The 18267-nt window shown below is 38.8% G+C and overlaps 1 protein-coding gene and 2 non-coding genes across 3 annotated transcripts; 2 read left to right on the top strand and 1 right to left on the bottom strand.

Annotated features, from left to right (window-relative positions):
- Window positions 1–1675: 1675 nt before the first annotated feature.
- Window positions 1676–12297, bottom strand: LOC146469720 (cholesterol 7-desaturase nvd-like). The gene is made up of 4 exons (XM_085123028.1): window positions 11285–12297; window positions 8793–9038; window positions 6881–7054; window positions 1676–5719 (listed from the first exon to the last, which is right to left on the bottom strand). The coding sequence occupies exons 1-4, from the start codon at window positions 12074–12076 to the stop codon at window positions 5558–5560; spliced, it is 1374 nt and encodes a 457-aa protein (XP_084979154.1). The 5' UTR covers window positions 12077–12297; the 3' UTR covers window positions 1676–5557.
- On the top strand, window positions 7667–7739 carry Trnaa-agc (transfer RNA alanine (anticodon AGC)). The gene has a single exon. It is a non-coding gene; the product is annotated as a tRNA-Ala (tRNA).
- On the top strand, window positions 9821–9893 carry Trnaa-agc (transfer RNA alanine (anticodon AGC)). Its single transcript has one exon. It is a non-coding gene; the product is annotated as a tRNA-Ala (tRNA).
- Window positions 12298–18267: the final 5970 nt, after the last annotated feature.

Below are 18267 nucleotides of genomic sequence, written 5' to 3' on the forward strand. Positions count from 1 at the left end.
TCTTTCGAGACTCGTCCGGTGCAGCGTTTCACAATTTCGATGCAGCGTATCAGTCCATGATCTCATGGCAATTGTTGCTGATTTTACTTTTGGAAGATCCAGTATTGTGGTGCCCCTAAGGTTATAAGTGGAGCGCCTTACAGTAAGATCACGCAAGCTTGATGGTCCTGCATTGCTGGCTAATAACTTGAAAACAGTGGACAATATTTTTGCTAATCGTTGTTCACGAAGACTTGAGAGACTGATACGCTCCTACATCTACATTTATCTCACCACGACCTAGTCCTGTCTCAGCTCTCTCGCTCTCAGCTGAACTCCCTCTTCCTCCGCCTTGCATAGGAAGTGGCGTGTGCAGGAAGAAGGAGTTCTGAGAAAGGACTATCTCTTCTCCCGCCACACCCTATGCAGGGCGAAGGAAGAGGGAGTTCTGAGAAAGGACTATGTTCGACCTTGTCAGCAGGGACAGACTATTCCAGATCCTTGTGGTCATCGTTAGCTCCCCACTAGATCTTGAACGGGACAGTCCAGTGCGATGGCTGAACTGTGAAAGCTGTGGATTCACAGCGGAGTCAAACAACGGGGAAAGAATTTGGTAGGGTAATCTTAGCCGTTTGGAAGCCGATTCCGTTAAAATTTAACAGCATTATTGGAGAACTGATTAATGAGTTTTTTTTTGCTTGATGGATCGTGTGTTAAAATGATGATTTCGCGCAAATTTTTTTCTCCGAGGTCACTTGGCTGCTTTCGGTGATTCAGTCAACCTCTCTTGTTTGCATAACAGCAGGCTATTATCAACTGTGGAACAACACTCTGGCTTAGGATACATATAAACTTGGCAGGGCTCCGTGAACCCGTCCTCAGGTTGCAATTCAGAAACTTATCGGGAAAATACAACTTACCACTCAATAACCTTCTACTTTCTCCTGATCTGTCGTTGTACGTTAACATTCCTGTTTGTTTCATTGCGTGTTTCAGAGAACCTGAAGGCATGAAACACTTTAACAGGTACTGCTGAACCCACTAGGATGTATATTAGATGCGTTTGTTGTTGTTGTTGTTTTTTGTCTTTAATTAGTTTGTTTTAGTTTTTTTTTTTCACCAAATCAAATTTCAAAGGAGAAAAAAAGAAACCAATTCACTGGACTTGGACTATTCAGGTTTGGTTTACGGACAAAAGGTAAGAAAGGTGTTTCTAAGTCAGATACTGTTGACCAAAAAAGACAAGACAAAACAAAACAAAACACATGAACACAAAGTTTGGAGGATATAACCTGCCTTTGTGTTGAGAATGAGCCAGGCCCGGTTCAAACGTCGAACTTTACACGACCCGATCCGAATGTTAAATGTGCAAAAGCAACTGTTTTTGTATTAGGTTTGGCATACGTGGTTCGACGTCTGAACCGGGTCTTACCAGACCAGACCTGCGCATCAAAAAAATGAGACTCCCTCATCGCTCAGTTGGTAGAGCACTGCAACAGCATCAGGCCATGGGTTCGCAAGCCAGAATTGTTTTCAGGCTTTCTTTTCGCAACTTGAGTAAATTGCGTAAATCATTGCGATGGTCATTCACTCATTCAGAAGTTCATGTGGAGTTGAAAATTATTGTCCGCGTGTTTACTAATAAAGAAAATGTCTAAAAATCTTACTAAAAGCTCAAAGTTGATTACAACAAGACTACAGAAGTCTGCTTGCTTTATTGAACACAAGTGTTGAAATATTTTAGTTCACACAAACAAATAATAGCGTTATGGCAAACGGCAAACCTGAGATTCGAGCTTATGTTTTCTTGAAAAATGGGTGCATAGATAAGGAAAGTGGAAATTCTGGCCTTTGATGCTAACGCAAAACTACTCAATTTTACTGAGAAACTGAAAGCAGTGAGCGGCAAATGTAGGTAAACATGGTCACGTGGTCAATTCTGCCGTTTGCGTTATTAAAGGTAAATCTCTCTATAAATGTTACTATGTACCATGTCTCGTTAGTAATACATTACAAATATAAATTTTATTTTGTGTTTATATTGCCTTACATTTATAAATTAAACTTGGCAATAACAATAGCACCTCCTAAAAACGAACTCTATATCTAGAGCATTAACTTCACACAGAAATAAAACCACTTGCTTACTTGTTTTGTTTTTTTTCCATTTAAAAATATTTGCTGACAGAAAGATAAAATAGTTATAGAGACAACTTGCACAACCTAAGCACAAAACTATAAGCCCTGGGCTTACACTACTTCAAAAGAATTTTCTAGACTTGCCTAGCTAAGGGCTTATCTTTGGTTGTTATTAGAGGAAATTTTTGCATAAATTTTCAAACTTGGTTGGATTTCACAATAATATAGTGCGCAGACACAAAAAACGCACATTTCTGTGGGAAGATTGGAAGAATTTTATCCGAGAATTGAAGGGGAGCTAATATTTTGGTAAGCAACTGGATAACATGAAGTTGCAAATATTTGACAAAATTGCCATTCTTGGGGAGGAAGTGGGGGGAGGGTAGCCTACACAGCTGGTGAGATGTTGGCTGAAGATGAAAGTGGGTGAACATGCAGCAAAGCCGCGAGGGGAATGGAGAAAAGATGATTTGGTATTTTCTCGCAGCCAACAATGTTTGTTGTCTTGGCTTACACCACTCGTAGTGACTCTGCCAACAAAACTTTATATTTCATGTGCAGGGACAATACCACCAGCTATGCAGGCTCTAGGAAGGTTTGCATTGTCCACTCCCCATACCATACCCCTATAAGTTACATTAACCCTGAAAATTTTATGTGCCACACTTTTCACTGCACAGTAATCTTAAATTAAACTTAAACGGAGATATCGACCACGTAAATAAATTATTCAAGTATGGAAAAGTGGTGGGAATTTTAGGGGTAACTTTGATTTTGGTCGGAAATGGAGTGAAGCTCTTTGGCCCACCCATGATTCCTTGGCAAAATTCGCCAATGTTAAAAAGCCAGAGCTTTTTATTCTTTCTGCAAGGCTGATGACCTTGCCAGCAAACTCCAATCATGCAGTTTAAGGAGTTTACTTAGCTTAGAATTTGATAAACTAATACTAGATATTATCAACAATAAAGCCTTCAGATGTATGTTTCCAGCAGCAGTGCTTGGTGTAAAATTTAGCAACCGTCAAAACTCTGCATGAGGTTATCAACTGATTACTTTTAAACTTGCTTCCTTAAAGAAATAGGAACACGTTACATCACCTGACGCAAATATTGGAGAAAATTTGAAAGAATCAGAAAGTACCCGTGTAAACTTGGCTGAAGCTCATATTTAACTGTCAGCAAGAAAATTAAAGCACCCGGAGAAAACCCTTAGAAAAAAAAACAACAACAACAACAACATGAAACAAAAGTTAAGTCAACCCAAGCATGGATCTTACATACTACACATTTGGTAAAAACATGGAAACTCTGAACTTCAAAACCTAACTAATAATATTTTTTCCTACTGATGTCAACCACAATTATATTACTATTAAAAATATGATCATTGGGTCACGCAATTCCAGAGTTTTGATTGACTTGGTGTCCTTGGTATATCAGTCATCATACCATGCCCAAAAAGAATAGCAATTATTAAATTGTTTTCTGGTTGTTCGTGCAAAGCGCAATCAGCAAGATCTAGCATTAATTCTATGTCCCTCATTGGCAATCTATCACCTCATATCCAACACGTGCTCTTGGAATAATTAACAATTATTCCATGAGCGCACGTTGGATATGAGATGGTAAATAGCCAACGAGGCGCGAAGTGCCGAGTTGGCTATAACTAATCTCATATCCAACAAGCGCGAATGGAATAATTGTTTTATTAAATTCTCAGCGTTTGGACATTGCTGTTGAAGTTTACTGAATTTTTATATTTAAAAAAAATTTCTTTCAAATTTAAACGAACGGATGTTGAGGCAACCTCCGACCAAAGCGCGCGAAACCTAATGATCACATGACACGCGCAGCGCTTTGCAAACGGAGTTGAATGAAAAATCGAAAGCGAAGAAAATCGGACACAGTCGGACATCTAGAATTCAAGAAACGTTTAAATGGACGGATTATAACCTTTCTGAGACTAGCATTCGAGTGCTTTTGAAGTTCCAGCTCATCGGGAAGCGTAATAGTTGTGCACAGTTGAGCAAATGTTCTGCTGTGTGGTGCCGAGATCAGGGCAAGGACGGCTTTTTTCACGCTGAACTGAATTCCTCGCGGACGATTTAAAACACTTCAGGGAAGTCCAAGTGTACGAGGTAGAACCTCACTGAGACACGCTTTCAGTGCAGGTTTTTAAACTTCAAGCTTATTTGAGAAGCGTAAGAGCTGCACATGAACATAAGTGCAAATGTTTTGCTGAGTGGTGCCGAGCGACGGAAACGAACATTATGGCCGCCGCTCGTACGGATTTCATAGATGAACCATCTGAAGTCCTCGTAAATTCGTAAAAACATAAAGGCTGGCATGAAGCTCTTCCTGAGAAATTTCGTCGATTGGCTTTAACCTCTTACCGCCAGGATTTGCAAGCCATCCTGAAATTTGTTAAGGTAACCGGTTATTATTGTTGTTGTTATGTGATCTAAAAAATCGTAAAATCTTGCAATTTTGAAGATTTTAAAGGAAACTTCAGAGATACGTACCATTAAATAGTGTCATACCAAACTTTGTGGCTTTTATTGTTGTTTTATTGAGATGGCATTGTTTGGTATTTCTTTCTTTTCCTTTTTTTTTCTACATTTTTCCGAAGAAACCTTTGCTTCCTGCCGAAAAAAAAATTTAGCTTAGCAACACCTGGGGCTTTCGTTTTCCATATAAGGTCAAACTACGGTATATGAGCTGATAACCGAGATTTAGTGAACCAATCAGAACGCTAGAAATGCAATATCCGAGGCTGAGAATTTAATAATAATTAATTACCAGCGTCATCCTCAGTTGCCCTTGGTGCATGGTCCAATGTAATGTCAGCCATTAAGCTGATTGGGAAGATGCACACAACTCAGCCCCAAGCCCACTAAAAGTGCATTGTGGTCTGGGAACGAGTCTCCAGGATTGAGAATTCTGGTGGAAAATGATCCTAAGTGATGATTTACAGGCCATATTAAAAATTTTTTGAAAAAATATTTTATCAGTTAAGTGACCATACATTGTATATAATTTGCTTACCCTCACACTATACTATTGAAGAATTTTTTTTTGTATATTTTAAACTTGACTTTTGTGCATTTAAAATTACCCTAAAAATTGAGTTCAGTAATTTAGGCAAACTAACTTGGCCTTACGCTCATAAATTCCAGGTACTGTATTTTCTTCAATAACTGCCTGGGGTGTTGAATTGAGAATATGTTCCACCAAGGATAAAAGATGGGGCCTATGGCATCCTAAAAGCATCCTTAAGAGTAAGTGTGTCTCAAAATTGCTATTTTGGAAAATGTAAACTTCTAAAAATTTTAATAATGTTTGGGCATGTCAAATAATTATAATTATGCATAGCAACTGGCCAATGAAAGCATCTAAAAATTGAGGAACTACTAGAAAAAAAGCAAGTTCATAGTTTGACATCACCAGTCCAACGTCTCTTTTTTCATTGTGAGGCGAGGACTGTTCTCAGAGAAGAACTGAGAGTACCATCGTCGATGCTTCCTAATTAAATGATCTTCTTTCACTAACAGCGGCCTTGAAACATAGGTCTTATGGTTCCATATCATGATGTCACGTTCAACCTAGTATTAAGAGAAAGGAAATATACATCACAGATATTCAAAATGAAACATAATTAACAAAAAGGATAACAAGTCAGTGTCAACACTATTAGGTCAATGGAAAAAATTATGCAGAAATTCTATAATTATTAATTTTAGGGATCTGGATGACCAGTTACAATACCCATTTTATTGTAGAAATCAGAACAAAAAAGAGAATTGAGTGAGTGAGTGAGTGAGTGCAAGCATGTGAGTGATGAGTCAATAATTTAATTCAACTGTTTGAGTACTAAAGCCGCCGTTACACGTTGAAACTTTTAGCTGAAACTTGTGTGCAACGGCGCTGCGAAACAAGTTTCAGCAGGCGTTGCACCGTGTAACATGGTTGGTTTCGTGAAACTTTTTCGAACTTCCGTTGTGAGACAAGTTTCACGAAAAGTAGAACCGCTTTCTACTTCTGCAACGGTTTGCAACGGTCACAGTGGTGAAAAAACAAGAGTTTCACCGTGTAACACCACTTCATGAAACTGTTTCGCAGCGCCGTTGCACACAAGTTTCAACTAAAAGTTTCAACGTGTAACGGCGGCTTAAATTTATTAAAATAAAACTAATTTTTTTGAAAAGTAATACTTCAGATCTGATCAAATATATTTTAACAAATTCTCTCATCCAGATCAATTGGAAATATCTGATATGGAATAAAGTGCCTAAAAATATGTGCAGACAGACATGTTGATATTTGGGCTTAATGGGTTAAAAGTAAATTAAACAACAGTTATGTACTGATAACATGTGACCTCTCATCTGACTACATTTTCAAGAAAACAGAACCAAAAAATTGACAATTGTTATCTGTTTACAGATGGTAAAACATCATCAAAGTTGATTTCCAATGCAGTTTAACTAAAAGAAAAAGAGGAGACAGTATTTTTTTTAAAAAATTAAATCACAGCACGTGACAAATTTGAAAAATCTGCGATGCAGGCAAATTTAGCAAATTATCACTAGTACTTACAGTGAAATTTAAAATTTTTAATTAAAAGATACCTTTTTCTTTAGGTTAATAATTTAATATTATTTACTAGGTGGCTCAGTAATCAGTTGAAGTAAAGTTTTCCCTTTCCCTGTACTTCTGTTCGACCAAAATGCACTAGAACAGCTCACAAGTTTGGCACCACATACCTGTATAGCTTCTGAATAAAGGAGAAGCTTGGCCACAACTGTTGGGACAGTCCAGGATGCATACACATGGTGACGCATTGTTTGAAGCAGAGGTTCTTTTGGTGTTAGGGAATGAAGGAAAATCCCATCGCCCAAGGCACTTTTAAACTTCATAAAAACAAGACCAGGGCCAGTCTAAAATGAAACAATAAAATTATTTTACATAAAGATGGCAGTGTGACCTATAATTCCAGAAAAATCCATACCGGCCTTCTGAGTCCAGAGAGTTTCTTGTCTACAGGTGTATCAACCCCCACCCATCCCTCGACTGAAAATTCCAAATTGAGCTTGGCTAATACTTTCCTTTAAAACTAAGGCTCTAAAGATTCCCCCCCCCCCCCCCCCACCCCTTTGGAATTTTCAATAACCTCTAGTGGAAAGCCGGACCAAAGGGAGCGGCGGAAATCGAGCCTAATGTGGGGATGGTTTATGCAAATGTTAAGGTGGATGAATGAACATTCTCAAACTTATTAATAATTCATGACGAGAAAGCAAAGGAAACCACCACTATAATTGTGAAGGAAGTTTGGAAATGTGATCTTATTGAATAAATATCATAAATATATGTGTAACATGTGTAACATGTCTATGCACTGCAGATGAAAGATTAAAGAGAAGAAAAGGTTCTCGCATTTATATACGCAACCAGACTGTGGCGAAAAACCTTAACCTTACATATATATATATTCATATTCAATTATTCTTCACGGGTATATTATGAACTCAGAACATGACCAGCTCCCAGTTGGCTTGATAGCTCAGTTGGTAAAGCACTGCACCAGCATCGCAGAGGTCATGGGTTCAAATCCCGTTCAAGCCAGAATTTTTACAGGTTTTGACAACAGTCTGGCTGCGTATATAACTGCGAGAACCTTTTCTTCTATTCAAATAAAATAAACTTTAGTGAACTTTTACTTTGAATCTCTCCAAGATTTACTTAGGGTTTTAAAAAAACAATTGGCTGTGCATAGTATTTCAATCGAATTCTTCTTGGTTTTTGGGACTTGGATGAAACACTCTTCCTGAGTGTTTGATTTACCAGCTAATACAATTCCATTATTTTTTTTTTCATTTTGGTGGTGGGGCGGCGGGGGATACATTTAGGTACAGCTGTGCGCAAGTCACTTATTGAGAACTTTTCAAAGTTTAGGAAACTTTTTACTTTGTGAGCAACCCTTTCACATCGTGAACAACATTTATAATCACCTTTTTATAACATAAACCTTGTGCTGAATATAATTTAACAACATTTTCAGCATCAATTATTGCTGAACCTGTTTGTGCATTTACCTTGATTAATTTTGAATTTCTTTCCAGGAGAGAGACATGTGATATACAATAGAACCCAGCTAACTCAAATTTGGTTAAACTTGAACTTCCACTTACTATAACAAAATCCAATTTCCCCTGTATTTGCCCTTATTTTTTGGAATTTACTATCAGATAACTCAAACTTGGATAACACCAACTACCTTCTTAATTAATTTTAGAACTTATTATAGAATATTTTATTTTCCCTTGGCTCGAATTTGCCCAGAAAACTCAAACTTTATTTTAAAAATTGCCAGTCAGTAAACCTCAAAATGTCAGAACATATAGCCGATTACGATTGGCATGTCAAAATTTTTTATCTTTATCATAACATGATTGCAATGTATGGAAACTTCATTAACTAGATCTCAGCCTTTGTTTTGCCCTTCATTTGTTCTTAAAATTTTGCCTTAAATTCCCAAACTAAATGTTCTTGTCAATAAAAAGGCTGACTTATAAAATGAACTTATTAGGCTCTCATGCAAAATTGTAAGAAATCAATTAAATTTATCATTCAATGTCACAATCTCACGCTGGAAATGTCATGAACCTTAATACAAACCTGCCTGGCTGTTACATGGAAGTCTGTATATGGTACTTTGTGTCCAAACAGAAACAAGGTGTGCGTCAGCTTCAAGATGCCTACATGTTTGTCTTCATCTTCCAGTGGGTTCCACTCAGCATCCCATCCATGTTTTGCAACATGGCACCAGTCTGAAACGTTGTACCTCAGATCAGCCCCTGTCAATATCGGCGGCCCATGAAGGTGATCAAGGTGGTTTATATCGGAACCATTCTCGGGAATTTCCTTGATTGGTTCAGATAAATAAGAATAAAACGTTGTAAGGCTATAATTTTATTAATGTAGGAACCAGTAAAATGTCTAAAATGTAAGGATACTTTTTGCATAAAAAACAGTTATTTGAAAACTAATGTTTCAGTAAGGAACGATCTTGGACTGTACGTAACACGTGGTTTTGGCACTTGTGATATCGATAATATTTTAACAAAAATTATAATACAGGCATAATAACATAAAAAAAATATATTAAAGTTTTATCCTTATGGAAACAAGTTTGTAAATACTTAAACTAATGTAAATATATGAAACATGTATTTTGAACTGGGGATGAAAGATCAAATAGAAGAAAGATCCTTGCAGTTGCTATGCAACATATTAGGCAGTAATGCGACATGAAAGCCTAAAAAAATTAAGGCTTGAACAGTATTTGAACCCATTGACCTCTGCGATGCCGGTGCAGTGCTCTACCAACTGAGCTATCAAGCCAACTGGGAGCTGGTCATATTGTGAGTTCGTGATGATATACTCGTGAAGGATGAATAAATATATGTAAATATGTGAAAAATATATTTTGAACTGCAGATGAAAGTTCAAATAGAAGAAAGATCCTCACAGTTACTACCCAACTTAAGCAACATAGGCAGTAATGCGAAATGAATTAGCCTGAAAAAAATTCAGGCTTGAACCGGATTCAAACCCATGACCTCTGCGATGCCAGTGCAGTGCTCTACCAACTGAGCTATCAAGACAACTGGGAGCTGCATGGTCATATTGTGAGTTGTATCATTGGCTTGATAGCTCAGTTGGTAGAGCACTGCACCAGCATCGCAGAGGTCATGGGTTCGAATCCTGTTCAAGCCTGAATTTTTTTTCAGGCTTCTTTTTGCAACTGCTTAAGTTTCCTAGAAACTGTGAGGATCTTTCCTCTATTTGATCTTCATCCGCAGTTCAAAATATATGTTCATATATTTACATTTATTTATTCATCCTTCACGGGTATATTACAAACTCACAATATGACCAGCTCCCAGTTGGCTTGATAGCTCAGTTGGTAGAGCACTGCACTGGCATAGCAGAGGTCATGGGTTCAAATCTCATTTAAGCCTGAATTTTTTTCAGGCTTTCTTTTCGCAACTACTTAAGTTGCGTAGTAACTGCAAGGATCTTTCTTCTATTTGAATTCTAAATACTGCAGGAAAGTACTTATTAATAACAATTATAATGGATTGGTCATATTAGGCTTAACTTTATATGATACTAAACAAACTGAAAAAGCTTAAATAGATCTGAAAAGGAAATAGTTCAATTACTCTTATCTGTAGGTGGCATGGACACTTTGCAAATGTTTCTCTTTTGTATACGTTTTTGTTGACCTTTGCTGTTTAGTTATTCAACTTGTTCAAAAACAACCGGCTGCTTTGCTGAATGTTTGAATAACTTGTTCCTGTTTTCCCCGCGGTTTACCGCTGATCATTCCAGCGGGAAAATATCGGGATTTCCCTCGGGACAGGCACAAATAAAATATTGTGAGCCATTAATTTAGTTTTCAGTGAAAGATCACACCATTGCTATTAAATAATATTGTTCCCAAAGGTGACCTTTGGATAATTGTAAACTGTCGCTATGGAAATGATGGTAAACGGAAAACAGGTCAAATAGCCTTTGTCAAGTCAGCGTGGCCGATTTCTTTACTTTCGTTTCTGTCGATCCTTGTTTAAAAATACACGCATCAGTTTTGTTACATTTTGTTAACCAGATTAAAAATTTTATTCATGTAGCATGAACAATGACTGTCATTACGGCATATTTCGAACAAAAATGGTTTGCTTTAGAACACTTTACGAAAATTGTATATGCATCACATGTAAACACGCACGTATTACAATTACAAAACACACCCCACAACTCCAAACATTCAATTGATCTTTGGAATGATAGAAAAAAAAAACACTCCCGCAGATTTATTATAAACTGATAAAAAAATTAAAGATGCTTAACCAAAGAAAATTAAGAGTAAAATTTTCTTATGAAGATTAGCACTCTCTCGTGACGGTACGTGACCATAACCAGGGTCTCAATGTGGCAATATAACGGCGTAAGTTAACTCGACAGCAGGTAGAGTTTCAAGAATGCGGAATTTTACTCCTCGCGCGAGTATTACTGTTAACGTAATCAAATAGTGCCTGAACTTAAAATAAGCTATAAATGAAAAGAAAGGGTTAATTTTAACCTCTTAATCACAAATAGGTTACCTCAATATGTGCATTAATTTCATGTTGTGTATAGCCTCGGTATGTCCACAGTCCATTCTTGATCTCTTCAATGTGATCTGGAGTCCACGTAGGTTCGACCCCTTCTGCGTGGTACCACAAATAAATAGTACAGTTCCTCTCTAAACACGGCCAAGATTTAAGTTTTGCAAAATCAGGCACGTTCTTGCTGTAGGGAATTTCTACACACTTGCCGTCTTCTCCTCGGAATTTCCAACCATGGAATGGACATTGCAAACAGTTTCCTATAACTTTGCCTCCAACTCCAAGATTAGCCCCCAGATGAGGACAGTAAGCGTTCACAATATGCACCACGCCGTCAGAACCTCTAAATACTGCGAGCTGCTCGCCTAGTATGGAAACATATTTCACTTCCTCAACCGCAAGTTCGCGAGATGCGAGCACATGAAACCAGCCATTGGGATAAACAGGTGGTACATCGCCGCATTGTCTCCGCTTTCGAATTTCGTTTGCTATGTCCCTTAATGATCGTTTTGCCTCTGACATATAGCCAATTTCATGGAGCTTTCGTTGCATTTCTAACGGCACAAAGAACAACTTCCAAAGTTTCAGTGAGAGGTAACCGAAGAGCACAGTTCCCGCTACCATCAACCAGGGATTTATAATTTGCATCTTCGTCGCCAGCAGCCCCGACGCTTCACTCCAGACTGAGTCAGAAAAGTGCAGTTTTAGAAGCATTGGCGAAGCAGCCGCAACAACGGCTAAAAAGAGAGAAAAATAGAGAATTTTGGAGGACGCCAGTGTTGAGCGCATGTTTCGCAAGGTGCAACGAGCTAAAGCTTGGAAGACTCACAGCTTATTTATGTCGCTCTGCGATTGGTGCAGCCGCAATTTGAATGTACATTAACACAATAGGCCTGTCAAAACATAAACATTTGTTTTAAAAAATAGATATTACTGACGTCATCCACTTGAACGAGAACCGCTCAGAAGCTACAAACTGTTCCAAGGCAGTGCATACTTATCCAACCTAATCGCAACAAGGTCGACAACCCCACCACGATAAAAACCCCCCCAAAAAAAAATAATAAAAAATAAATAATAAATAAAATAAAGGTGTTAAGAAACAAACGAATGACATGCTAGGTGTGGTGTGGTGCATTGCGTTATCCTTCACTGTTATTATACTCATGGATTGTGCTTTTACTATTACACAATTTTTCATGTCTCTAGTACAAAGTTCTAAGTACAAAAAAAAAATAAAAAAAATAAAGAATTACACATCGGTGACACTCTCAGTTTACTCTCCTTATTCTGTAGAAAAGTCCTGTCAGTTACTACGCAACTTATAATCAAGCAGCTGGGAAAAAAAAAAGCCTGAAAAAAATTCAGGCTTGAAGGGGGACCTCTACGATGCTGGTGCAGTGCTCTACTCAAGCCAACTGGGAGCTGATCATTTTGTGAGTTCGTAGCTGATACCCATGAAGCAAGAATAAATAAATGTAAATATATGAAACAAATATTTTGAAAAGCGGATCAAAGATCAAATAAAAAAAAAACCTCGCAGTTACTACGCAACTTAAGCAGTTGCAAAAAGAAAGCCAAAAAAAAAAAAAAAAAAATTCAGGCTTGAATGGGATTAATTCGAACCCATGACCTGTGCGATGCTGGTGCAGTGCTCTACTCAAGCCAACTGGGAGCTGGTCATTTTGCGAGTTCGTATATACCCATGAAGCATGAACAAATAAATGTAAATATACGAAACAAGTATTTTGAGCTGCGGATAAAATATCAAATAGAAGAAAGATCCTCGCAGTTACTACGCAACTTAAGCAGTTTCGAAAAGAAAGATTGAAAAAAATTCAGGTTTGAACGGGATTAATTCGAACCCATGACCTCTGCGATGCTCTACTCAAGCAAAGTGAGAGCGGGTCATTTTGTGAGTTCGTAATATACCCATGAAGCATGAATAAATAAATGTAAATATATGAAACAAATATTATGAACAGCGGATCAAAGATCAAATAGAAGAAAACTTCTCGCAGTTACTACGCAACTTAAGCAGTTTCGAAAAGAAAGCCTTAAAAAAATTCAGGCTTGAACGGGATTCGAACCCATGACCTGTGCGATGCTGGTGCAGTGTTCTGCTCAAGCCAACTAGGAGCTGGTCATTTTGTGAGTTCGTTATTTTCCCATGAAGCATGAATAAACAAATGTAAATATATGAAACAAATATTTTGAACTGCGGATCAAAGATCAAATAGAAGAAAAATCCTCGCAGTTACTACGCAACTTAAGTGGTTGCGAAAAGACAGCCTGAAAAAAATCAGGCTTGAACGAAATTTGAACCCATGACCTCTGCAATGGCGGTGTAGTGCTCTACCAACTGAGCTATCAAGCCAACTGGGAGCTGATCATATGGTGAGTTCGCAATATACCCGTAAAGGATGAATAAATAAATGTAAATATTTGAAACATATATTTTGAACTGCGTATGAAAGATCAAATAGAAGAAAGATCCTCGCAGTTACTACGCAACTTAAGTAGTTGCGAAAAGAAAGCCTGAAAAAAAAATGAGGCCTGAACTGCTGATGAAAGATAAAAAGTGATATGTTGGCATTTTCGTCACGGCACGACCTTGATCTATATACCACAAGCAAACGCACTCGGCCCTTTAATAGGAAATTAACGCTGAAGGTCAGTTTGAAATTTAACGCGATTAAGATTAACGCGAATTTAAGGAAAATTTACTGTACTTCCAAAAATTAACGCGCAAAAGGGTGTATTATTTCAAATTGATGGTAACTGATAAAAGAAGCAGAGACCGATACAACGTTAGCCTGCGAACGCAGACGTATTTCTGGCTGTCGAGATTAATTGCATGTCGTTAGCGGTGTGGTTATAGGTGGTTCATTAAAGCGGTCTTTTAAGCGTCGTTTAGTCTCAGTCCTATGTATTGTAAATTACAGCGGTTACATTGGATCATGTAGATTATATTTTTAGTTTCACAGGTCAGGTTTGATTTGATAGGGCGCGTTTCACCAGTGGAAAAGAAGGTGTAGTAAATGAACACCCCCGCACCATAGATAACCCTAACACTAAATCTAAACCCACCACAGCCGCAGAACACTTCCTCACCGCTCCTAACCACACCGCTAACGACATGCAATTAATCCCCATAGAAAAAGTCTACTCTAACCGAGACTCAATACGTAAGGCCAGGGAAGCCTTTTTAATCTCAAAAGGCAGAACACTTTCTCCACATGGCCTTAATATTCGCGAAGAAATGTACTAGCTTTTTTCCTTTTATTATTTTTTATTCTTTGTTATTATTATTTCATTTGCTTCATATTTTATACTGTCAATCAATTTAGTTTAACGTAGTTCCGCTATTGCGCAAATATTTGTCAGCTAAGCGTGTCCTAATGTAGAATTTCATTATACCTGAAGAAGGCTGGTCTGGCCAGCCGAACCGTAATTCTACGTTGTATCGGTCTCTGCTTCTTTTATCATTTGTATTTCTTAAGCCGATCAGATCAACAATTGATCCAACGTATACCAGCAGGATTATCGTCCATAGCCTCCCACGCAGACGTTCTTAGGGGCTCGTCACGCGTTCCTGCCCCACGAACTTCGTGGGGCAGGAACGCGTGACGAACCCCTAAGAACGTCTGCGTGGGAGGCTATATCGTCCACGGTTGTTGCTCGGACTTGACGCAATTATAACACAGGGTTCCAAATTTACTAGATTATTAATTATTATTTTCACTTATCATTAATTATTAATCTTTGTCACTGAAATGCCCTTTTCAGGGAGTGTCATTAAATTTTGTATTGTATTTTCACGACTAGATATTAGCGCAGTTGTTTTCAGCATCTAATTGCGGTCTTAAAATGGGGTACGTTTTCCTACACAGATTTTTTACCTAAACAGGGTCAAACCGCCAGAGGCACCCCTCATACCCAAACAAGGTTCAAGTACCCCCGGGGAGTGAAAATTTTAAAAACTGCAAAAGCCGTGAACGAAGATCCTGCTTGCTTGTACGTTGGATCTCACAGGAGATCTAATCAGCCAAACTTGAAAAATAGACGATGAGTTCATTGTCGCCCTCACAGGAGGAAATTTCAACATCTGCTCTTGAATTCGGCCGGCCAAGATAGATTATCTGGATTATGACATGTTATGTGTCCATGATCCACGGAAAACGAGACTTCCTCTGTTTTCTCTTTTAAAATTTCCAGACTTGAATCGCTCCACTCGACAACAATGGCTATCACTTTGTATTTCAAAGACTCCTTAAACTGGTGGGAACTTCTTAATTCTTTTCGGCTTCACTGAAATAACTGCTTCTTCGATGTTCACTGATGACCTGCTGAATAGATACAGATAAACGTTTCCGTTCTCGAATTGCTAAATACTCGACGACAGCCTTGCAGCCATGCCGTCTCTAGGACGGGTCCAGACTGATTAGGACAGACCCGTTTGAAATGATATACCCTATCCAGCGGCACTTCCCCGTATAGGCCATATAGGGGAGTACCCCCTCCCCCCTCCGGGCACCCAGCTTAATTACTCGGGATGCCCTGGGCAGACCGCGTCAAGGTTTTGGTCAATCTCGTACCCATGGCCAGCGGTTGGTCGCCAGGAGAGACTCTGGAGAATTCGTAAGACTTTAATTTTTTTTGATTGGCTGCCCTGTAACGGCATAAGCTATAGGACAATTGGGTTTCGACTAAATAAAGATTATATTTATCTCACATAAAGTTGAATTACTTAGACTGAAGTAGTCTTTTGTCTTTTCTGGCCGTTTCTGATCTCCCCATGAATTTCTTGTTTCATTCAGAACCATACCGCCAGTGTTGTCTTAGTAACCGAGCATCCGCTTCGAATCATGAGGCGAGGGCGCTTGGCGCGCGAGTCAAGCGGCTCATCAAGCGCTTTAGCCGCCGCGCCTTGGCTTCGAAATAAACGCTTGGTTACCAAGACCGATTGGAAATACTTTTGTGAAGACTGAAAGATTAGAACTGTTTGTTTAGGAAATCATGTATTGGCAGAAATGACGAGAAAAGACCACATTATTTCTCTGTGAGTTTAATTTGACTTTATTTGAGAGAAATCAAACTTATTTTATCAAACTGCAGTTTTCTTATAGTCCATGGAAACGGCTTGCATTGTTTTGCCGCAGAAATCCTGCAGTAATAAATTCTAGTTCCCCAGAGTCTCTCCCGGTTACCAACCGCTGGCCAAAGAGCCTGAGGACTCTGGGTACGAGATGGGGTTTTGGTCGCGTCGAGTATCTTTTTACGCGGGATTCCTGTGGCAGACCCGCCGCAATCAGACGGTCCAATCAAGCCCAATCACAATCAGACGGCACAAATGGAAAGGCTAACTATGTGTGAAGCATTGATTTGATCGTTTTTATTAATCTAGATTTCTAGTTTGTTTAGGACTATGTAGCCAAAGGTCAACCTAAATAACTCCAGCAGCTTCAAAATAGGGTTGTTCGAAGTGATCCAACATATGGATTTATCGGACACCCAGCTGGGGAAGGGGAGGGGAGACACTCAGGTACTGATCAATGGCAGCCTTGAGGTGGTAAGACCTTTCTTGGGTTCGAAATTAGCGATTGGAGTAGCCTCCCAAGTGGGGTAAAGGGTCGGAAAAGATCTTTTCAGTTTAGGGTTTTATGTGAAAAATAATGAAGTTTTGGGGGATTTTATTCTGGGGGGTGGTGAGGGGGGGGGGGGGGGGGGAAGGGAAGGAAAAGGGAAAAAATTCAGGCTTCTTGCCTTTTTTTGAATCCCGCACTAGTCAGGTCCGCGCTAGTATAGGCCGGCCGGGGACTGGTAATAGGTCAAAACGCCCCTCAAATTCAATACACGACATATTGACACAACACCCCTAAACTAACTTATTCTGCTCGATGATATGTGGCTGCTTAGTTCAAAAAGTGAAGTAACAAGCGTCCAACTTTTCTAATACTCTCGCCTTCTTCTAGCTTATATAGCTCAGCTGATAAAACGACGCCTTTTATAATTTTCCGGAGTGTAAACTTTATATTCTTTCTTATTCACGGTGTAAAACCGCTTAAATAACTGTTTGCTTGGTACGTAAAAACAAATGTTTGACTTTGATCGCACTATCGGTTTAAAGTCAACATTTCTACGAAAAATAACTGATATTGTTCAAGTTTGGCTAGTTTGAATAACTTTCGTTTTGTTAAATTGAGTAAATTTGACGTTTACTTTTAGGTCTGCGAGCGTCGACACTTGCTGTTCGCCACCCGGACCAACAGCAGAAGGACAATACCTACTGATATAAAGGTATTTTTTTTACGCGGTTTATGACTATGCGGAGAGTGGAGACAACGCAAAGCTAGGGCGGATCTAGGGGTGGTTCGGGTGTTTCGGTCGAACCCCCTAAACTGAACATAAAAAGGTATAAAAACGCGTGGTTAAAAAAAAAATGAACCAACTCAGCTAATAAATATATCTTTTGAAAATGGTGCAGACATTTTCCCCAACATCCACTGTTTGCTGCGCATTGCATGCACTATTAACTGCATGAAATCCCAAATTTACGCATTCGTAATGATGCCGTAAAGAACGCGAAGAGATCCTATTTACGCGTCTTTACGAACTTCTTTACATTTGCGTAAACAAGCACTTTACGTAGTATAAACGGTGGTGCGTAAAGACCCTTTAGAGAGCCTTTAATCGTAATCTTTACGCTTGTTGTAAAAACTCGTAAAGATCCTCAACGTATTCTTTACGGAATCGGTAAATACTCGTAAAGACTACAAACGCTATCTTTACGGACAACGTAAAAACTCGTAATGACCCTCAACATATTCTTTACGGAATCTGGAAAAACTCGTAAAGGCACTCAACGTAGTCTTTACGGAATCGGTAAATACTCGTAACGACTAAACACTTTCTTTAACGACAACGTAAAATTTCGTAAAGACGTTTGAGGCGTCCTTTACAGATAGTGTAAAAACTCC

This window comes from Pavona decussata, unplaced genomic scaffold (assembly GCF_977016875.1).
Source record: "Pavona decussata unplaced genomic scaffold, jaPavDecu1.1 SCAFFOLD_120, whole genome shotgun sequence".
NCBI classification, from domain to species: domain Eukaryota; kingdom Metazoa; phylum Cnidaria; class Anthozoa; order Scleractinia; family Agariciidae; genus Pavona; species Pavona decussata.